At 40.6% G+C, this 22,936-nt stretch overlaps 1 protein-coding gene across 4 annotated transcripts in view; it reads left to right on the forward strand.

The window, feature by feature from the left end:
• The window catches only part of PPM1D (protein phosphatase, Mg2+/Mn2+ dependent 1D), a 34,401-nt gene that overhangs the window by 7,174 nt on the left and 4,291 nt on the right, over positions 1–22,936 (forward strand). For all 4 annotated transcript variants that reach the window (XM_026861662.1, XM_026861663.1, XM_026861661.1 and 1 more), the window contains 4 exons: positions 6,493–6,721; positions 9,133–9,257; positions 19,854–20,044; positions 20,731–20,973. In XM_026861662.1, the coding sequence (XP_026717463.1) occupies positions 6,493–6,721; positions 9,133–9,257; positions 19,854–20,044; positions 20,731–20,973 (788 nt within the window). The remainder of the gene's footprint in view (positions 1–6,492; positions 6,722–9,132; positions 9,258–19,853; positions 20,045–20,730; positions 20,974–22,936) is intronic.

Genomic DNA, 22,936 nt, shown 5'->3' on the forward strand with positions numbered 1-22,936 from the left:
CCGTTCCCCCCGCACCATTGTGGGTTGGAATCCTCCCGCCGTCTCCGCCGCGGAGCAGGGCACCCGCGCTGCCGGCCCTGGGCAGGGAGTAGGGAGGGGAGGAGAAAGCGGGCTGTGTTTTGAGATGTTCAATCGAGTAATTCGGGAGAACAAGAAAAACTGGGGAGCAAACCGTGGGAGAAAAGGGAGAATCAGAGGGTGAAGACACGCTGCAGGACGATTGCGGTATGTAGCTGAAGATGGGGTGACTGTAGAGCTGCAGTTGGGTTTTAGGGTGTTGTAAAGTCGGATCTCCAAAATCGATTTATTCATCTTGTGGCCTTGGGGAATTGCACGGAGCCCCCCACCTCAGCTTTCCCTTGTCCAGGGTGTCGTGAAAGGAAAAAAAAAAAAAAAGTTATTTAGCAAACTTTAATGAGCTGGGCCAGTGTTCTTTCCCTACCCGTGCCTTGATTTCAACAGTTTCTGTCGAGTCCTGATGGAAGGATTCAAAATGTGGCTGTTTAATAGAGGGTAATCGCTCATTTTGTTGTTTGAGCATCGGGGTCTCACAAAATAGAAAACGCCCTCGGTATCCTGGAGATGATACAGATTGTTTGCTTAACTGCAGCAGGGCAGAAGTTGGGGTCCCGGATAGGTAAGGGGGGAGGAGAGTGACAAGGCAGGTGACAGTAACCATCCTTGTACTCTTCCTTCTCCCTAAGATCTAGCGAGACTGCAGAATTGAGTTTCTGAAAATGATTTTTTTTTCTTGATAAGGTGAAAATTAAGGCTTAGAGTATGGTGGTTGTTTATATATAATGTGTAGAGCGTGTGTGTATTGTGTATGTATTTCTATATTCAAAAACCCCAGAAAGAGAAAATATAACAACAGGGGATGGCATATGAATGCAGGGCAGGCAGGAGTGGAACACAGTAAATTTAGATCAGAATCGGAGAGAGTGATACTGGCAGTTGGGCTTGGGAGGCAAACATAAAAAGCAAGAATTGCACCTAGAGCACCGTGGGCTTTCCACGAAGTGAGTCATCGGGGGGATATTAGAGTGTCAAACCAGTTTCATTTTCTTTTTCTTGAATAGCAAAATAGAGAAGTTGTGCAAATGTCAGACACATGAAAAGCTACAGGGAAAGGAACAGCAAGGTTGAGGGCACGCTGATACTGGACAGAGAGGAAGGGGGGGGTGTGTGTGTGAATTTTAGAAGCACCAGAGCTTGGCCGCAGCCTTGATGCTGAGGAAGGAGTGGTGAGTGGAATATGACCTCCCTGGGCTGCAGACTGGCACGATAAGGAGAAAGATGTGTGAAAAGGGAAGATGGCATGGAGAAGAAAGATAAGTTTAGCTTTCTGGTTGTAGTATCCCCGATCTGTTGTTTGTCACTGTAACTGTGTGTGAGTACAGAATACAGAGAGGTGAAGTGACAGAATGCAGGAAATACTATTTTAGTAATGAGTGTTTAGTAAATAGTACTTGGGTTGTGGAACCAATTTAAATTGTTGTGAGAAACAACATAGCTGTGCTATGAGCGTTTGATGACAGTTTTAGGTAGGCTATATAGTAAACTTCGACGTAGCATGTTTGGTCTTACTGATTTCTGCTGCAATGTGTGCAAGAGCTAGATTTTTATGGGACAGAAGTGTTACTATGTCTAGTTCATAACTTCTCGCACTGTGTTGTGGAATCCCAGTGTAAATTTTACTTAAATAATTTTGCATACTGTCCTATGTAGACCAGATCTTTTAACTGTGCGTTGGTGACGCTGTGGACATGGAAGGGAGACTGGGTGTTTTGTGAAACGGGGGGTGGGAGAACAGCCTGCAGTTTTGGTGTAAAGGATGGAGTCTTTATCGCTTCCAGTTGATGGCTGTTGGAAGAGAAGCTGGTACTCAGCTGCTCTGTTAGTTCTCGGAAGCTGTGGTGGCATCCCAGTGGCCATCTCCTGTGATAGACAGGAAACCAGAAAAAAAAAATAAATACCCCTTTGTCATTGCTGATAATTTTGGGGTTAATTATATAGTAATAGGTTTATCTGTATGCTAAAGACTATCCTGAGAAAAATAAGTTTTTTGAAGCCTATTTCTACAACTGGCAGTGGTGAGGAAAGGTGTTTACAAGAAGCACACTCAGGAGGTCCCAGATCTTGAGGTGACCTTACAGAGGATTACACGGACTTATGTTTCTTTGGCAATTCGTTATTTGGATAGCCAAGAGCTTGGTTTTAAATGTGTTTAGCTTGATGCTATTAAAAACGTTTTTTAGCCTTATTAGTTGCAATTTAGAGTTGCCTACTTCTGCATGGGTTATAACTCTTCCCATTAAATTTAATTGAAGCAATAAAAGTCAAATAATATTTTAATCTCTTGTGTAATAACAAGGTTTTTTGTAATTTTAACCGGAGTCATAATTTCAGGGTTATTTTTAGAAAGGTTTAAGAGTTTACGTATGTATTCTTATCTGAAAAGGACCACTTGAGGCAGTGCAAGTTTTCAGGATAATGTAAAATTTTTGTGGCCTGTTGCTGTATTAAAAGTTCATATAGGCCATATAGTTTTTGAAAGTTTATATATTTTTTGAAAAAAGTTCATATATTTTTTTGAAATTTAATGAGAGCTTTAGAATGAAACCAATTTGAAATGAGTAGTTTGACTTAATGTATACAAAATAAAAACAGTGAAATAAAAATGAAATATATTCTTTAGCAATTTTTGATTCCCAGAACCATCCTGAATCATTCTTGAAAACAGAAGCAGAATTTCCACAAATTCATTTTGGAGCAGTCTGTGTTTTTCAGATCACACACCAACCATCATAAGTGAATTTGCTTTATAGACTGTGGCAGGGCAGGTTTTTTTTTTTTCAGTACAGATATGGTATCCAGGTGTAGGATCCATATTTTGGTGTAACAGATACGCTGTTTGGTATGGGTTGTTTGTTTTAAACCAATTCCTAGTCCTCTCCTACTCCAGATCCTCCACCAGGAAGGTGAAAATAAGGAAGAGATAATTGCAAGTTGTGTATAAACAACTTGGATTCCTGGAAAGCTGCATGGATTTGTCTCAAAACTGCTGTTGTAAGGAGCAAACTAGGTTACAAAATTTGATAGTTTCAGAATGCTTAAGAATTTAACATGCTTTTATTTTTTCTACTTTTATCTTTTTTTCTGGAAGAGTGGGACGTGCATCTGTTAAACTGGAGAATGTGGCATTTTGTGGGCAGGTATGATGAGAGTCTGTAACAGATGATGTTAGTACCCTGCTAGACACAGATGTGGGTTTACCTCCTACTCTCCATTAGTCTGAGGTGGCTCAGTGGGTTAAATGCTCTGATTTTCAGGGCTAAAGCCCTCTGGCTCTACTGGAGTCAAGTCCATCCTGGGATGTATCCATGTTCCTAGGACATAGCTTAATAATTCATGACAATTAATACAGAATTAGGGATACACGCCCACAAGGAAACTTTGATCAACTTTGTTTTCCCAGAGGGCTATCTAGAGGTATATCTGTGTTGGTAAAGTTGTCGAAGTGGCCCGTCATCCACGGACGTTTTGGGTCTATCTTTGAAGTGTGAGTTTGGTTTTGAGAGCTTTGTTGTAATTTCAGAATTTCTTTTAATCTGTCAACTCGGTGTGGTATGAAAAATGGGCAATAATTTGCTCTGAATTTACTGAAGTAAAGTTCTTAACTCGAAAGTGGATGGCATTTAGTATTGTGACTTTGAAGGGATGTTATTAATGCTAGTTGTGTGCTTAAGAAAAAGCTTGTGCTTTTACTGGAGCTGGTTTGGCCAGGTAGGGAAAGAAGTGTTATGTGTGTATTTAAATAAGAATGGCAACTGGAGCTGACCTTTCTACAAAAGGAAGAGTTTAATGTGCTGTTACTCTCAACTGTTAATTAATATATATTCTCAGTTTGTTAGAGGAGAAGATGCCTTTTGATCATAACTGATCATTCGGACTCTTGTGGTATCTTATAAAAGAAATAAAAGCTTTTGTTAAAAAGTCAACATAATATTTTGTTTTATATATTGCACCTAAATGCAAGAAAAAGAACAAGGTAACGAGAATAGGCTTGAAAAATAGTGAAATAGCATTTGGTGAGTTTTGCTGGGTCATAGTCGTGTGCCGAAAAATAATTTGGCAAGGAAGAAAGCTTTCTTGATGGTAGTGCCCTCTGTTTTTAGGGGTTCCATATAGTTTGCACTAAAGTGTGGGGTTTTTTTATTTTTTCAAATGAATAAAGGGAAAGAAAAGATGCAACGAAGTCAAACTTCATGAAGCAAAGCACTTTAGATTTCCTGTCCTCAGCAGCAGGTGAGAAGTTCACTTTGAGTTTGTAAACTCAACTAGTTCTATAGCTGGCAAAGTTACCAAATTAAGCAAAGGATAAGATTTTTCAAGTAGAGAGAAAAATTGTTTTGGGAAGAGGTCTTATTGCTGAAGTTAAAGAATTGGTAAAAACATGCTCCTGATATGTGGACGAGTTGGGTAAGTGATTTTTTTTTTTAAAATATTTTTCATCTCGGAAGAAAACTCAGGAGTTTTGACAAGTGTTAATTTCTGAGGAGACACTATCTCTAAATAAAGGAATATGCTATGCTATATATAATACTTCTCTCTTAAACAGGAGCAAGTCATAAACTGAAATCCCTTGATGATAGGCAGATCTAATTTCTGGTTCTGATGGAGCCTAAAATCTGACGCTGCTGTATCATTCTTTTTCTCATAAGTGGATGATTTCACTCTCTGTGCTCTTCATTCCCATAAAGACTGATTTGACTCTCAAATATATTTTATTGCTATTGAGGGGTTGTTACACTGACAGAAACTCATTAGTTGCAGCTTGTTTTCTGTTAAGTGCATGGTTGAAGTCCTCATTACCACTTGGCTTCCTCCCTCATTTGCTTTCCATTTGGAATGTGTTAGATTTAATATCCGCAGTTAAAATTGCCAGACAAAGTACTTCCAATAAGCTGATTGAATGTTTGTGTTCTTGAAATAAAGCTACTCCTAGGGAGAAAGTGTATTTTAATATTTAGAACACAAAGCTAGAACTCTGTTTTAGAACGTAAATGTTTAAATTATGCTGGATATCTTCTAGCACTGAGGAAGCTCAGCTTTTCTCATCAGACTGTCTATATAGTTCAGCTTCTCCTCCAGCATGTCTTCATGACTTCTCTTTCTTGCCTCAGGCATCTGAACATCATTCATTGGCACTAGAACTTAGAAGTTCTTCATCGTTTGCTTCTGCTTAAAACTTCGGAAGTTTGAAATAACTGTTTTCACAGAGGGAAGGCCTAATTGTGTTTATTCTTTTTTTTTTTTTTCTTGTGTGCTTGTTGTACCATAGGAAAATAAGTAATACAGTGCTTTGGCAGTCTGGCTTGGGTATTTCCTGCAAACAGACTGTATCACAGTGGAATTTTTATGTTGTACTGTGTGAGCGTGACTTGTGAAGTGCAGAAGATAGAATGTGACACGGAGATGAGTCTCCCTTCTGAGTTTGTCTGAAGACATGAGTGGGTGCAGTGAAGAAGAAACATGAGGTTGCTGTTGACAGTTGAAATCACCCAGTAACTAACTGGGAACTTGAATTCTGATTTCTGAGGTTGCTGAAGCAGGGAGGAGGACAGCTATGGCTAATCTTTCTTAATTGGGATGTTGTCTCAGTCATCTTGTGGCGTTTTGGAAGAAAATGAACTTGGGTGTGTAGACACAAAAATAGACAAGAAAAGGTAGGAAAGAGAAATTTGGATTGGCCATAAATGGGGAGAGCAGTGTAATAGGAAATTAATGTGTTTTGAGGGCAAAGCAGTTGAGAAAGAAGGTTTCCCGAACTATAGTTGGTGCTGGTATAGATATTTTTTGTTTTGAATTGAAGGGGTACCTTCTGCAGACGATTTGATGCTAGGTTATGGATAACATAGTTAAATAGTCTGCATTATTCAGTCCTCCAAAAGAAATGTCAATGAAACAGTTGATGTTATTTGACTTAAAATGCTGTTCAGCATATAAAAGTGAAATAGCATTTTCTTTCCTTCTGAGGAGATCAGAAATGACCACAAGATCTCATTGCCAGTCAGATGTCCAGACAAAATGACCTGATTTATAACATTTCTACCTCTTCAGACAAGGAAGTGAACAGTAGATGTTAACGACACCCTTAATCGATCTCGTTCAATTCTTGAGCACATCTTCCCGATATTCTTGTAGTGATGCTTGGGATATTAAACTGAAAGAGACAGTTTTTTGAATCCTATCTTAGTGCTTTGATACTGGCTTTATATCTGTGTCAATTTAAGCTGTAGATAGGGAAGTTATGAAAGTGTGGGGGAGCTGAGGGCAGCGGTTTGCCTGGCCGTACTGTAGTTAAGTAGACTCTATTGTAACGTTAAGCGAGCCTCTGTGATGTGCCCTTTGTCTTGATTTTCCAAATGTCACCACTTCTACAGAACTAAAACCAAAGTTACTTTAATTTACTTTTTTTCCTCATTGCAGCAGAGTGGCCGAAGACCATGACAGGTCTCCCAAGCACGTCGGGAACTACTGCCAGTGTGGTCATTATCCGCGGGTCAAAGATGTACGTGGCCCACGTTGGCGATTCGGGAGTGGTGCTGGGAGTCCAGGATGACCCCAAGGACGACTTTGTGAGAGCTGTGGAGGTGACGCAGGACCACAAGCCAGAACTTCCCAAAGAAAGGGAGAGAATTGAAGGCCTTGGGGGCAGGTAATTGTGCTTTTTACTTCAGTTTTGATCTCTTGGTGCTGTTTGTGTTTTTCTGACTGAACGAGGCTTAACCTTGCTTGTTTAGGGGGTCAAGCGAGGTGGTGAATATTTATATTTCTACCCTGTCTATGCTCTGTTTTTTCTGGTTTTTTTTCCCTAGTGCTTTGGGAATAAGTTATAGTGAGCTGTTGTTACACTGTTAAGGCTTTTGCTGGTGGTTTACAGTATAAAAAAAATTTACTTCCCTGGTGGACTTCCATGTAGCTGAGGTACAGTTACAGTGCTGAACATTGAAAACTTTGGAAGTGGAGATACTAATATTTGACCTATTTTTCATTAAATTCAGATGAATTTCGGGGGAAAAAAGAAGTCTTTACATATAATGATACAAGCTCTGGAATATGTGTTTTGTCAAATAGTGGAAACACAGCAGTTTTGGCACAAAGTACTTTGAGTTTTTTCATACGTTCTGCATGGTTCCTGGGGTGATGGTGACAATGAGTAGGCTCTTAAAAGCTTCTCTTCAAGGAACTTAAAAAAAATTTCTTAGATTTGAAACAAGATACTGTATTTGCTGTGTTTAAATATTCACAGCATGTTAGAATGCTGCGTTTTAACAAGTATCTTGACATTAGTAATTTCTTCCCTGTCGAGAGCTGGCAGATGTTAGAACATCTCAGAGTTGTGGTTGCTGTGACTAAGGAGGAAAGCGGGCAGGTTTGTCAGATGGCACTAATGTTTTGAGACAAACCTCAGGGCTCGCGTGTGGCGTAGCTTTGCAGGAGCGCGCTGTTCTCTCGGCCTGCAGTACCGCACCAGATGGATGGGCACCGTTTCCTTCTCTTAGCGGTTCAGAGGCAGAGATCACTGAAGGTTTTCCTGTTGACATCATTCATACCAAAACCCCGTCGGCTCATTAACCTTCAGATATTTGTGTCTCTAGCAGGTGGAAGGTGATCAGTTAGCTGTGTTGGCTTTTCAGAGAGGCTAACTTGCTGTCTTGCTGCGCTGGTACTTGTAAATATACAGGTTTTCAAGTTGTGTATCTCAGATGTTGAGTCTCTCAAGCTTTAAAGAAGAATTCCCTGGAACCTTGTATCAACAGAAATGGTTAAAATTTATTATTTTTAAAATTTTTAATTTTTATTGGTGCTTTTCCTGTTTTTTTTCCAGGCTGGCTGTTGCAGGCTCTTGTGAGGCAAATGGTAGGAGCGAGGTGGAACTTTGCAGCTTCTAATGTCTTCTCTGTCATGAGACCGAATTGGGAAAAGTTAATGGGAGAGCATAACTGAATCTTCCATTAAAAACAAGATCTTCCTAGTAACAGTCTTGGAGTGAGGGATGGGGTCCTCTTCCAGATAATGACTGCAGTTAGCTTTGTGTGGCCGTTAGTTGTGCCAGTGGCTGAGATACTGCTTTTTAGGATGTGGTGTTTGTGACTGCATTGTGCATGCGGAAGGATGGAGCTAAACATGCTCTTGTTGTTAAGGCCTTTGAAGTCTCAGGAAGTGCATCTTGAATAGCTTCAGTATGAGGAATCTTGAGGTTGTTCCAGAGCTTCTCAGTTTCTAATTACCAATGGCTGTTCCTTGGATAGAAGCTAGCCTTTAAGTATCTCAATCTTAACTTGGTTGGGACCAAGCTTTGCTAGTTCCTTGTTCCATTACCTTTTCTTCCTTGATGACTCTCTCTGTTCTTTCTGACTTTGCGATAACAGCTGCCCCATTTACTTGTTCAGTAGCTTCTCCTTTGACCCTTCTAATGCCATCTGTGAGAACTAAAACCTGTGCTCAGTGCCTTAGGGCAGGAGGTAACATTCAGATGTGGAGCTATTCCTTCCCATCTCCTGCTTTTGCCACATAGCAGCTATGAACAATTCCTCTTTTATTTCTGCCTCGTGTTGGTGCACTGTTAAGGAAATCCCTACAGAAGGCTGCTCCTTTCTCTTTTGTTTTTTCAACTAAATTGTGCTGCTCTTTACTGCCAAACTTTGGCAGATGGAGAAAACTGAAAGAGGAACTACATGACATTTCTACCCAAGTGAGTTGATGTTGATGGTCCTCATCTGAGGAAAGCAAATTCAGTTCTGCTTTTTCTCCGACAGATTAAAAAGATACTCTTGCATCTGGTTGTTGCAGCCAGCCAGAATTTGTTCCAGGTCTTCATTCCTCTGCTTTTTCTTTTTCTTCTGCCCTTCATCTCTCACTTTTCCCTTTGGCTTAATATGGAATGAAACCATCTTAAGTGATACCGTGTGTTTTTGAAATACTTAATTGTGCTGTGGACTTCCTGGAGGGCGCTGTCATTATTGACTCCATATTTGCATATTTAACTGTTTTTGTGGCATTGAACTAACTTTTATGCTTTCATTCCCATTCCTTTTTAACCCCTGCCTTTTCTGTTGGTTTTAGTGTGATCAACAAGTCTGGTGTGAATCGTGTTGTTTGGAAGAGGCCTCGTCTGACTCACAACGGCCCTGTGCGCCGCAGCACCGTCATCGACCAGATCCCGTTCCTGGCAGTTGCTAGAGCACTTGGTAAGTCGTGCCCCTGCTTGGAAAGTGAGACACCCCTGCATACAGGCCACTGGCACTGAATTAATTACACCCTGTTCTGTCAAAGCATACACTTTTAAGAGGCGCTTGCCTTGATTACAAGGCCTTCTGAAAGTCTGGGCCTTTAAAAAGTATTTTTAATACAGTATGGGTTTTGTTTTTTGTATAAAGCTGTAGAAGGACCTGCTCTACAACATGCAGGATCTTCAATGTCAGTCTTACAAGGGTGGTAACTTCGTTTCTGTTGCAAATGAAAATGTATAAAGCAGTATGTATCTCCAAGATGGAAAGCACATTTGTCCTACTGAAATAACAGCACTGTAATTTTTGACTATGTGGTGGTGGTAAGAGTAAGTTCTGCTGCATAGCACACGAATTACTTTTGGTCTTCCTTTTGTGATGAATCTGTTTTCTTTCAAGTGTGAGCAAAGGGATGAAAGTCAAGTCTGTGTTTTCTCTATAACTTGCCTTTGTGAGTGTGTTAGTAACGGGAAACCATCTCTGAGGAATACTTCAGAGGACAAAAAAGTGTATTAGAGTGCCTAGAAAACTTGTTACAAATGGTTTTGGGGAAGTACTTCATAATTTAATCTTTGGATACCTCTTCCCCACAACTACCAGTGTTTCTAGTTAGGTTTTTTCCTTAAATTTCATTTCAGAATTCAATCATCTGCAGTTCATTTTACTTCCTTCCTTCCTCCCTTTGCCCCAGTGAGGAATTCTCTATCCAGATATACCCAGTATAGGTTTGATTTTATGGGAATGTGGTTATCATATTTTTACCTGTGAAAACTGTCCTGTGAATTAATTTCATCTTGGCCAGCTTGACAGTTACATGATAGTGTTGTCAGTGTTCCTAGATCAGCTGGCAGCGTGTCGTGGGACAGTCTGTTCCTGGGACCGTGGTCGTCTTGATAATTGCATTGCGTTACTGTGTCTTACTTCAGGGGCACTAATATCTGTTTCATGTAGATTTGTCCAGAGTTAGGAAGAATTCTGCAGTGATAATGACGTTGTAAAAGATAGCTGTGTGTCAAGGAAGGAGTCACAGATGGCTAAGTGGCTGAATGGTGATCTTTTAATTAAAAATAAATTCTAATTTTATGGACGTTATTCCCTGTATCTTAACGAGTCTTATGTGTCATATTTTAGGCAAGATAGAGACTTGTTTTATGAGTAGTAAAACTGGCTTGAGAGTTTGAGTAAATCATTTGGAGTTAATACAAGACCAGCAAACTGATCTTCATCCACTGAGCAACATACCCCTCTCCTACCCTTTTCTGCAGAAGGGTACATCTTCCTCATAGATTACAAAAAGTGTATGCTTACTGTTGATGAATCTTCCATTCCTATGATTACAAGTTTGTTGTGAGTCTAAATAGCTGGATGACTTGTGACCCAGTTCCTCTCAGCAAGTTGATTAAAGGGTTTGGCTGGGTTTTGTGTGGAGATGGGCATTGAAGGAATGATGCATCTGTTACCCCCTATTGAATTCTTTCCCACTATGTGGATGACAAGGAGTACTGGAGAGTTTCAGGTCCAAGAAATGAGAACACCTATTTTTTAACAGTTCTTGGTTTCAAAAGTTCGCAGATTTGAAAGCTTAAAAGAGGGCTTTGGCATCTTCAAATCATGGAGAAAGAGTTTCAGTGTGCCAGTGCTTCGGTGTTTGCTTGCTCAAGGAGCCTCCGTAGCCTCTTCCCATCCCCTTCTGAGGAGGTATGACAAACCTCCTGGAAAAAGGAACACAGCTGCTTCGCTCTGTAGGACCCAGATGGTGCACAGACGCTCACAGTTTGGAAACAGGATTTAACTTTTTTTGGAGGCCAGCATGTCCCTTACGCTGCTTACAAAAGACCTACCACGACTAAAGCCATTTGCATTCATGCTGTCGGGGCCTGCTCGACCCCTTGGCTGGCTCCCAGATCGCTACCCTGGCTGGCAGAGCACTGCTGCCTTGGAGCCTCTCCAAGCGGAGTAATAACCGTCAGTGTGGACATACACTGGTTACCAGTGCTCTAGTCAGTCCCGCTAGGATCTGGCACAAGTGATTCTTTTTGCTGAGTCCAAACTTGATTGTTATTCTTGATGGAAATCCTGTACTGGATCCCAGACTGGATCCAGTACTCAAAGGGGCTACAGGAAGGGTGGGGAGGGGCTCTTGATCACGGAGTGTAGAGATAGGACGAGGGGTGATGGTTTTAAACTGAAAGAGGGGAGATTTAGATCAGATCTAAGGCAGAAATTCTTCCCCGTGAGGGGGGTGAGGCCCTGGCACAGGCTGCCCAGAGAAGCTGTGACTGCCCCCTCCCTGGAAGGAGGTTGGACGGGGCTTTGGGCAACCTGGGCTAGTGGAAGGTGGCCCTGGCCGGGGCAGGGTGTTGAGAATGAATGGGCTGTAAGGTCTCTTCCCACCCAAACTATTCTGTGGTTTTAATAATTTTTAGCAGGAGAGCAAGAGTTTCTCGATGCTCTGCTCTTAGAGAGAAACCTAAAGTTCTGAATTTACTACCTTTGAAGTGGGAAGATTATCTGATTAAAACCCCTAAAATATAGAACATAGGTGTTTTGTTAAAGCTTGTCTTTCTCTTACAGCACTTGAAAATATTTTGATGTTGTCTCATCCCTCATCCAGTCCTTCAGTCTAGTGCTCACTGTAAGGAGTACAGCAAAGGTTTTAGAAATAGCAGGAATTAAACACTGTGGAAAAGTATTGTGTTAGTCAAATATTTGGACAGCAGAAAGAATACTGATGCAGTAGAAGTCCTGGCCAGATTAATTCTGTTGACATTCCCTTTACTGTTCTGATTGTCTACGGTGTCTTTCTGTCTAAAATAAGCATTTGTGGTATGCACTTGTTATTACCACTGCTTCTCGTGGCAGTAGTGGCTGCATTTAAGTAACATGTAATTTATTTATGGCCCCATAACCAGTCAGAAATACTTAGGCTTTGTACTGTCTCTGTAAAGTATCTGTATGCTGCTTTTACTGTATACAGGTTTTAAGTCTTCTAATGAAATATTTCAAACTGTAGCAGAGTGTTCTGTATTTTAAGCATGGCTACTTGCAACCTTTTTCTGGGCAATGAAAACATCTTTCTTTATACCACTTTGCCTCGTAATAGGTACTTAGGAATCCTGTGTGATCTCAGAATTGTTCACCTCGGGACTTGCTAGCCATTCTGACCAGAAGAGCATTTAGTTTCCTTAAAGTGTAATAATTTGAATAACTTTCCTGGCACTCGTCGTTTCATGGTAACTCCCCATTTTACGTGCCTGTCCCTAAAACAGGTGTGAGGTAACTCAAATTACTTGAATCCCCTTGTGTAAGGCAGGGCTAGGAGTGTGCAAATTGCTGGATCCTCAGAGCAGATGCTCGGGGCAAGAAGCCATAGTGTAACTTGCGTGTTTTGAAGAGTGTGTGTTATTGCATCATGTATCAGTTGTTGTCTCCCCGTGGCACTCAGGAAGGTGGTGTAGACTCCCGTGAGCATGTTTATATGTCTCGGGGAAAGAATGTTGAGAGGGGAAGTCTCCTGCTCGGCGTAGGTATAACGTAATAGCCAGATCCATGCTAGCAGAAAGGTTACGTTTCAGCTATGCCATCTGTCTAAAAACTTTAACTTAGGCCTGTTTCTGGGATGATAAGCACGAGGCTATAAGTGTACAAGATGTGTGTTTTGTTCCCATGTGATGAACCAATTGTGGAAAAAAAATGAAACAAAGAGTTTTGATTTTTGGAAACCAATTTTGAAGTAAAATCTGGCCGTGTGTAACTTCGAAAGATGGTATACAAAGCAGGGGAGGTACAGAAAAGCTACAGTCTGAGCTCTGAATATCTTACGGTATAACTTGAAACAAGAACAGAACGTAGAAACAAGTAGACAAATGGTGTGAGTAATCACTGAGCTCTCTAAGTTGGCTGTAAGTGTAACTTAAACTCATTGTAGTTTTCTTAAGCTGCTATTTAAGTTCATAGCCCCAGCTGTCCCCCAGCCTGGCAATATGTGGTGTGATGGCAGAAATGGCTCTTGGATTGCTTTGTAAATCGTATGGGTTCTCTCTTGTTGGTAAATTAGTTCAGGTCTAAATCTAGTAAGTCTTTTATGGACTCCTTTTCCTCCTCCTCCTCCCCTTTTCTTGGGAACTAATATAGAGCCAAGATCTGCAGCTGTCAAAAGGGTTATGTTGTAAGGGATTGCCTTGCAGTATTGTAGCTGTTCGGTGTGTGTGGGGTGTTAAATTAATGAATGATGAAACCTGAACCAAGAAGCCGTTAGTTAAACAACTACTCACTCATGTGGCAACATGAAGTATCTTTTCACTGTTTTTATGTAGAAATGTAATAGGCTTACCCCCATATTTTGGTGGGGTGGCCTCCACGGTGCAGGTTTGACTTTTCATAGGAACATGGATTTCCTGCTGACCCCTAGGAGAGTTGTGTACCAAAAGAGCTCGATGTATGGCTGCTACAAGGACGTTGGCTCTGACAGTAGATGTGGAAGCTGTTTTACAGAGCAACTCACTGGATGCCAGAATTGTTTTGTGAAGCTCTCTGCACATGCATGCTGTGGAACCCTAGAGAAGAGGGTATGGCAGACCTCAAGTGATCTAAGGAGATTCCTGTATAAGGGTTTAGATTTTTTTTTTTATATACATTTAGCAATTTTTTTTAAGTTACCAAATGGAGTGGGCACAGCTGCTACAGTGTTTGCTGCTTGATTCCTCCTTCCTGCTCCTTTGTAGGCCCCAGCAGGAAGATCAATCACGCTGAATTGCATAAGCTAGTAAGTTGAATTGAAGTACTGCACAGTGTTTTTCAGGTTTTATTGATAACTGCTTTTTTTATTTTATATAAAACCAGACAAACTTGAGGTGCATTTGGGATTCTAGTCTTGTCCTCGGGATGTCTTGCTCTAGCTTGTATAATTTTCTTCACCCCTGAGACAAAGTACATATGTCTGTCTGTAGAAAATGCAGAGTGTATGTACTTTGTGAACCTGTGCTGTACAGCTCATGTGAAGGCACGTGTGGATCCCTGTAGCTCAAAGGAGAAAGCTTGGGGCTCTCCCCCTCCTTGGCAGTCTGGAGGTCTCTCTGCATGCCTCTTTACCTCTCTCTTCTTTGGCAATGTGGAAAATAATAAAACCTTTCTCCTAAAGTAGAAATTTATCCAGGTGTGGTCAGTGAATTCTTCTGTTTTACCCCTTGTCTTCAGCTAAGCAAATACTGTCTAGGATTGTCTTTTGAAGCTTGAAATTCCACCTTAGTGTTCATTTGAAGGATTTAATTCAAGACCAGAAACTGTGAGTAGGTTTCTGCATGCCATTTTAGGTCTTCGTCTCTACTTTTGTGTGCTAGTTCTTGGAAGATTTTTCTTGTGTAATGTGCTCTCACGTAGCCCTAGACAGACGCCTTTTTTCTTACCTCTGATTTTGCTAATGTACAAGCAGAGATGAGCAGTGTTGAAGACTGTCTTATGAGCAGCTTTTAATTCACCATTCCTTTTAAATGCAATCGTTTGTTGTTGAAATGCTGTTCCCTTGCCTGTGAGTTCCTTTTCTCTACGTAGTGTGGAGGGTGGCATTCTTTCAGCAGGTTTGACAAATAGTATGAAAAGAAGCTCCTAAAAAAAGTACTCTTTAAAGCCGCAAGTACTTCTGTGTAACTGTTTGGCTTGCTGTTACCTTCAGTTTTGCCCCATCCCTCAGGCTGAACTGTCTGATCATTCCTGGGTTGCATGAGCGGGACGCTGCCTTGCGTTCCTCTTCAGGCTGCTGTGAAGATGCCCTCTTGTGGCTGTAGGGCTGGCTTGCCATGAGTTATCCAACGTATTCCACCCCAGCTCAGCCTGAATGGTTTTAAGTTACTGTCTGCATCCTTGCTGAGGTTTGCCTCGCTTCCTAGCAGCGCTGCCTTAGTGAAAAAAGGAAGTTCTGCAAGTCTTCTCTTTGTACTAACAGACCTTTTAGATAAAACTTTGATTTTGTAAAGATCTGGGATTAATCAAACCGGGTTTTCGTTTTGGACTAACTTATAAAAGTAAACTTTTCTTTCCTGTCTTAAAATCAAAAGATATTTTTGTGTTCAAAACAGCACGTTCCAGAAACATAAATGAAAGACTTGATTTATATGACTTCTGGACATACTTTTGCTATAAGAAGGCTTAATCCAATCCAGTCTACTTTATATGATGGCTGTTTTTGTTTGTAACTTCAATTACTTTCATGGCAGCAGCTGAGTTACAAGTAGGGTTTTTTCTATTGTATTTTAAGAGGTAATAGTAAGCAGATAAGATAGACTACATGTTTTGGTCGATACCTACATTAGTTTCCTGCTCTTTTAATACATGATTTCAAACATCTATTTTTCATTTTGTAAGATGCAGCGTAATTTTTGTGTAGATCTCCGTATATTATTTTGGGGTGAGTCACGACTAAGAAACAGGTATGACTTTTTCTGGAAAATAGGAGAGGAACTACATGAATACAATATTTTTTTCTGTTTGCAAAAGTAGTATGCAAGTCTTACACCAAAAGAAATATTCCTGGTCTGTAAGGTTTTAGAGAACAAGATGGTTAAGTTTTATAAATGTTTGGATTTTAATTTGGAACAAAAATAGTACGGCTCACAAAGTGAAGTCTGAGAACCTGGCATTCCAGTTGTGTAATACTAGCCTTTGGCGTATCCCATCGCCTTGCTCTCTTGGCTTCCCAGCCCGCTGAAGGGTCACTTGTCTGCCTACTTGCTTTGGGATAGAAGGAAAGATTTCAGAGCACTTTAAAAAGCCTAGGGAGAAGTGTTGGCTTGCGTACCTCTCCTTTTTCCTTCCCAGAATTGTGGCAGAGGGTGCTGTGTAAAGTGACTCTCGTTAAGTTTGTCGTGCGTTCCTGAGCCGCGGTGGATGCCGCGCTCTCCAGCTTGTCGGAGACAGATCCGCAGCTGACATCAGTATGCTCTCTATGCAGCAGCTCGAAAAAGCATTGACTTAATCTGTGCTGCTCTGCCCTTTAGAGGAGAAAAAAAAACAAAACCAAAAAAACCCCCAGTACCTCACCCTGGTGACATGGGTTGGCCTTTGCTGGCTTGGAGTTGAAGGGTCTGTGAGAATTGTCCTTTTAGTGAAGCACTCTTTACGCAGTGCTGTTCTAGAGGGGATCTCTGGCCTGCGTGCTTACTCTGGGTTGGTGGGCTCATGGGAGTATTACAGAATGATGCTAGATACTGGTTGCTCTAGGCTGAGGAAGGAAGTCTGGATGTTTCTACGTGTCTCAGGCTTCAAATATACTTCGTGGAACAAAAGCTTTATTTTTATCAGTTAATGACATCTAGAGCTCCATTTAGCTTTTAGTAGCTCCAGACTTGTCTGGAGTTGGTCAGTAAATACTTGATGGTGTTTTAATGCTGTTCCATTGTATGACTTTGTAAATAAATTGCTGTGTATTTCTTAGATTTTTTTTTTTTTGAGCTTGGATAGGCAGTGAGTACAGCTGCCTGTACTCGTGGAGATTCAGCTCTCGTTTTATGTTGACAACAGCCTGGAATGGTGCTTTGACAGAGGTGCTCCAGGAGATTATTGGAAAGAAAGCCTTTTGCTAAATCAAAAAACTGAGTTTAATCAACTCAGTCTTTGAAGCTGTGAGTTCTTGAACTAGTCTAGCTCCTCTTCATCGTTTGCTTTCAGGAAAAATTACTTTCCTCTTGTATCTAATTTTCTCTCCTTCAGATGAGCACTTTGATAGTACTGTAGAGATGTGGCTTAGTTACAGATTTGCCCAGGGATTTGGCCAGAGATATGGACTACCATTATCAGGTAGCCCGGCAGCCGTGCCAACGTGCATCATGGCATGCCAGCTGTTAATTCCTGTGTCAAGCCAACACCTCGGTGTGTAGTTCCACCACGGCCTTCAGGAGTGCAACTGATTGTGGAGGAGAGAGGCTGTGGTTGGAGAGCTTTCAGTGGCAACCAGGCTGGGCTCCTGGTCAGGGGGTTGGCCTGTGATTTGTGAGGTGTGGATTCATCGTGTACGTTGGCAGAATTGTGTGCACTTCAAGTTCAGAATCACAGAATCATCGAGGTTGGAAAAGACTTTGAAGATCAGCTAGTCCAACCATTAACCTCACACTGACTGTTACCATTTCCACCGCATCCCATCAACCCGGATGTCAATCCTTGGAGTCCCCTTTATAACCGGTGTGATATTCCTGATTATCCCCATGAGGAGCCTCCTTCCTCTTGGAGGAAGATTCTCTGAAATCACTATGATTATTACTCAGCTATTTTTCTCAGGAAGAGCAGCAGATGGGCATGATGACATGTATGTAGATGAACCAAAATTAAATAGCATCCGGTTATTTTTACCATACAGCCCAGTATTTTGAATGAAAAAATGATTCAGCTAATAACATTGGTCATTTCTCCTACAAGAGTATGAACAAGCTAGCAAATAAAAGCAGAAAAATATTACGCAAGTTGGAAATGGATGCTGATTCCAGGATCTGGTGGTTGTAAGACCCTGAGCCCTTGTTTACTTTACCTGCTGTGTCCATGACAGCCGTGAGGGGAAGAACTCTTAGTGCATGAAGATTTTTTTTATTTTTTTTTTTGTGGCAATTCATATACAATAATTGCTGTGCTGGAGCTCAGCTCTTCTGTTACAGTATTTATTTTGATCTTGGTGCCAGCTGGCTTGCTTTGTTGTGAGTCTGTGGAGGGAGAGTGCACCTCTGTACGAGCAGGCTTGGCTTTTAATTAGCACTTATTAGAAGCATGTGTTTCTGTCTGCTGCTGCCTCAGTGTAGGTGAATTGGCACTTTAATGAGGATGGACCATCCGTGCTTGCTGTGGTGAAGTGGAGTAATTGAGGTGAAGTATTCCCTTTCCCGATTCTGGAAAAGTCTTTTCAACTGGTTGCTAGCTTAAGGCAAAGCTAATGGAAGGAAGTAGGAAGACAAAACAGCTTATTTATGATCTTCAAAAGGGTGGTGATAGATGTGGAAGGCGGCTACAGGCACGCTTTCTGAAGCCAGCAAAAAGCAAAGAAAAAAAACCAAAAACCCCTCACAAAACCTTACTCTTAGACTGGAGTTCTTAAGCTTCTGTATGCTTTTCAACTCTGACATTTTAATTAATTTCTACTTCTTAAGCCATGTGTTCTGCACAGGAAAATGTAATCAGTGTGTGGAAACAATGTTTTTTTTGGGTTTTTTGTCACTATAGGAAGCTATTTATGAAAATTAGAAAAAAGGTGTTAGTAGAACATAATACTGTTACTGATGTAAAGGCCCAACCTTAGAAATAGTTTATATTTTTTCAAGTATACTTGATAAATGAAATTAAAATAAATTGATAAGGAAATGCGTGTTTCTGATGGAGTGGTTTTTTTACTTGAGGATGGTTTGGAGGAAGCAGTCGACCCAATAGATGTCTTGATTCAGATGTGTGTTATTCAGATTCAGTTCAGGCCATTGGTACTGCTGAGGTGACCCCAAACTCCTTCGCTGTAGCAAGAAAGATTTAAAAATAGAAAGGCTCGCTGCATGAGGCCTTTCAAGGGAGAGGCTTTAGCTCTCATTTTCTGCTTTCCTGCTGGAACCCAGGCACTGCTTGTGTTCCTGTGGCTTCTTTCCAACTCCAAAATTTGGCACGTGGTGTTCAGCTGCAAAGATGCTCTAATGCAGCACTGCGTGGCTTTGAAAGTGGTGCTAATGCTGTGGGAAAGAGAACTTAATAGGGGAAAGGCTTCAGTCTCTCCTCCTTTGCCCTGTTCCTTTGTTCCTTCGCTGTGGCACCTGCAGGCACAAATACCTATGCAGCAAGACATAACCGTGTTTCTGTATCGCACTGGTGGCTGTGGAGGATCTCAGTGTGTGTTTTTTTTTTTTTTTTAAAAAAAGGACAGTTTAGCACCTTGAGTGTAAAAAGGTGGGGTTTTATATAGTTTTGGGGGTTGTTTTCCTTTTTCTTTTTTTTTTTTTTTTACTTCTATGAGCTGGACTTGTTAGAGTGTGCAGGGCAGCATGCCACTGGGATGCAGACTGAAGTCTAATGCAGTATATCATGCTGGGGAATAAAAAAGGTATTATGTGATCCTCCCCCCTGGCAAACCCCCAGCCTAGTTGTATAAACTGTACCAGAGGTAAGGATTTTATCTCCAGTATTTAAATCATACCAATAACTGGAAAAGCAGACATTTTTGTGTTTGGTGTGGGTTCAACAAAGTAAGGCTTTGCTGTGTTTAAGGAGAATTTTAGTTGTTCAGACAGGTTTCAGTTTGGATATTGAGGCTTCACGGTTTTCTAGTTATTAATCTGTTACATTTCCCCTTTTTCTGAAAATGTTTGAGAGTAGAACTATAAATATAGGCTGTTATGTGATTTTATTTAAATTGCTACATATTAATAAATATGATCAGAAAGTGACAGCAGCAGAACAGTAATTATGCTGAAATTGTATTACTGTTAGTGACTTGAGACTGGTGGGAATTGTTTTCTTTCATGGGAACATTTTCCTCAAGTGTCCAAGATTCATATTTTCACGTGTCGTGTAACAATTCAAGACTATTCTCTTCTTGCCTAGGTGATCTTTGGAGCTACGACTTCTACAGTGGTGAATTTGTTGTGTCTCCTGAACCTGACACTAGTGTGCACACAATCGATCCCCAGAAGCACAAATATATTATCCTTGGCAGTGACGGACTGTGGAACATGATCCCACCTCAAGATGCTATCTCCATGTGCCAGGATCACGAGGAGAAAAAATACTTCATGGTGAGAGCAGTGGCTATAAGTAATTGTGGAAATTTAATACTTTTTTCCTCTAAAAATTGCTTAGTCTGGCATGTATGGAAAGTGCCTAGCAGTGGTGCTTAGGCATAGTCATAGTTTTGCCACAACACAGAAGTGGTTATGATGTGGCTGATGCTACGCTTGCATGTACTGTCAAATACCATGTCTGTTAACGTAATTTAAATTATTTTGTTGTATTTTTTTTGAAATTTGACTACCATGATGGTATCTGTGAGTAATAAAGAAGATAACCTGTTCCTTCTCTAAGGAAGTTATACAAAATATTGTTTGAAAAGGAAATTTATTTCATGTAATGGGGCATCTGAGTGTCAGATAGTAAATAGTCTGTAAACCCTTTGAGAGACTTCTGGAAAGACTTGTAGGATGTGTTACAGCCAGGCTATTTATGCAAGTCACTGCCTCAATTTTATGGTTAAAAGCACTCATATACATGTGGATTTTACTGTAAACTGATTTCAGAGTTAAATTTCACTAAGAAGAAAGATGCATTTCAATGAATATTTCCTCTTGTGTTTCTGACTCAAGCTACTTTAACACGCAGTGTATAGGAATATGTATCTCAGGCTGTGCCACATAAATTCTCCGTCTTCGTTTGATAAGTTAAGTGGGTCTGATTGTTTTCTCTGCCCCTTTCTTGTAACACAAAGGGAGAGCACCGACAGTCTTGTGCCAAAATGCTAGTGAACAGAGCACTGGGCCGGTGGAGGCAGCGCATGCTTCGTGCAGACAACACTAGTGCCATCGTCATCTGCATCTCGCCGCTGCAGGATGGCAAAAGCAACTTAGAAAATGAAGAAGAATTGTATCTCAACTTGGAGGAGAGTCCCTGCTATAGCAGCCCTGATGTGAATGTCATGACACCCTCCCGCTGCTGTACCCCACCCGTCAAGGTAACTTTTTTTTTTCCCAAGTGTTTAAAGTGTTCCATTTTTGTGGAGCCCACTAAATACGTAGCAATCTCCCTTTACTTTCCCTATAGTAATTTCTTTTTATACAGTTTATGGTGATGTGTAAGATTGGGGCAATGCTGTAGTCAGACCATTGCCAGAGTTTGGAGTAATACTTTTAGAAATCACTGGTCTGTTAATTAAACCCCTATTTAATGTTGCTTTGGTAATTTATTTATTTTTAACTGCAGTGGACTAGGCAGTATGTATGGCCAGGTAATGTATTTCAGTTGTGGGACAGTAACTTGACAGCAATTACCCAGCCAGATCCTCAACACTTCCATGTACGAAGCTCTGGGGAAATAGATGAACTTTTAACAATGTTTCTTAAACTTTGGAACACCAGAGGCAGAGTATTAAAGTATGAACTTCTCAGACTTGCTGAATTTAGGGATACACTGGTTTTCTAACTTGTACAAAATTCCCATCCTTTACTAGTAGTTGTTGACCTCCTTAAGGTGGAAGAAATGATCACTGTAACTTCATGCATGTCGTTTGCACAACTTTAAATGCACTGTTTCTTAAGTTTTCCAAGATCCCCCAAATCAGAAACAGGCTGTTGAAAGAGAGGAATCGGACTGTGGGGATCAGAGGTTTAAAAAAGAAAAAACCCAACACATCCCCTTAGAGAATAAGGTTGGGCTACAGTTTCTTTTCCTGCCTTGCCCTGTCCTTGTATAGGTTGCACAGCTGATGAATTGCAGACTGATTAAGGATGTGTCCTTAATATTAGGGTTTGGTTTTCTTTGGTTGTGGTGCTGTGTGGTGGTTTGTTGTTTTTTTTTGGTGTTTTTTTTTTTTTAAGGTAACCCATGGGTTAATATATTCAAATACATGTTGTAAAGAATGTTTTCTTTATGGACTGGGAGACCTTACTATTTTCCTCTAGTTGATTCAATACTCTATGTTAGAAAAGATGTTCTAATAGAAGGCCTGTGTTCAGGTTAGAAGATTTAACCATACCATAAAGCAGAGCTCTTCAGAAGTGTTTTTTTGTTTTTGCCTCTAAGAACTGGAGTGTAGTTATGAGCGAATGTTTGTTTCAGTAATTACCAGCTGCTCCTGATTTAAGTAACTATCCTTTGATGTTCTGCAGTACCTTTGGATAACCGTCCTTTGGGCAAAGTAAAACGAATGTAAAAATTAGAAAGGGAGTCCTTAACGTTCCCCTGGTAGAAACAAGCTGCTAATGAAACGGCAAGCTCAAACTTTGACTCTTTCATTTCCATCCAGTGTAGCAAAATACATGAAAAGAGCTTAAAATCAAGCGAAATTTTGAGTGGAGAAAAATTATTTGAATTCTAAATACTCCTAGACTTTAAAATGGTACCGTATGTTTTGTGTGTGATCTATTATCAGTACTCATTGCATAAACGCTGAGCTACGTCAGCTGCAGAATATCCAGGAAGTAGCATTTTTGGATAAGGACTTCGTGACCTTTTTTTTTTTCCCCTTCAGATTTCCCCCCCCCCCCAATCTAAGTAGATGCAGTGAACTGTGATGTGTGAATCTAGATAAATTGCAGCAAAGAGTGAAGAGATCAAAACTTCAGACAACTAGCAGTTCTGGTGTTTGCTGTGTAGATAAGGCCTTGTTTTATTTTTTTGCTTAATGTTCAAAAGCCAGAAGAAAATTTTGACTGGCTGCAGGTCTGCATTGATAATACATGTATAAATTAGTTCTATTGTAATGCAGAAGTTTTCATCCTCTTGGATTAAAACAGAACCAGTGTCACCAGTTTAAAGACATAGATCCTATTTTCTCTGTACTTGTTTTTATAAAAAGTCATAATAGTGATTATGGACATAAAAGAGTGTAATACAGGTTTCTGCTTTAAAACAAGCATCTAACTGTCCTCACAGAGTACCTGTAAATATCAGAAGTGTGAGAAGGAAGTTGAAAGGAA

The sequence above is a fragment of the Athene cunicularia genome (genome assembly GCF_003259725.1).
Source record: "Athene cunicularia isolate RWA chromosome 19 unlocalized genomic scaffold, athCun1 chr19_part1, whole genome shotgun sequence".
NCBI lineage: Eukaryota > Metazoa > Chordata > Aves > Strigiformes > Strigidae > Athene > Athene cunicularia.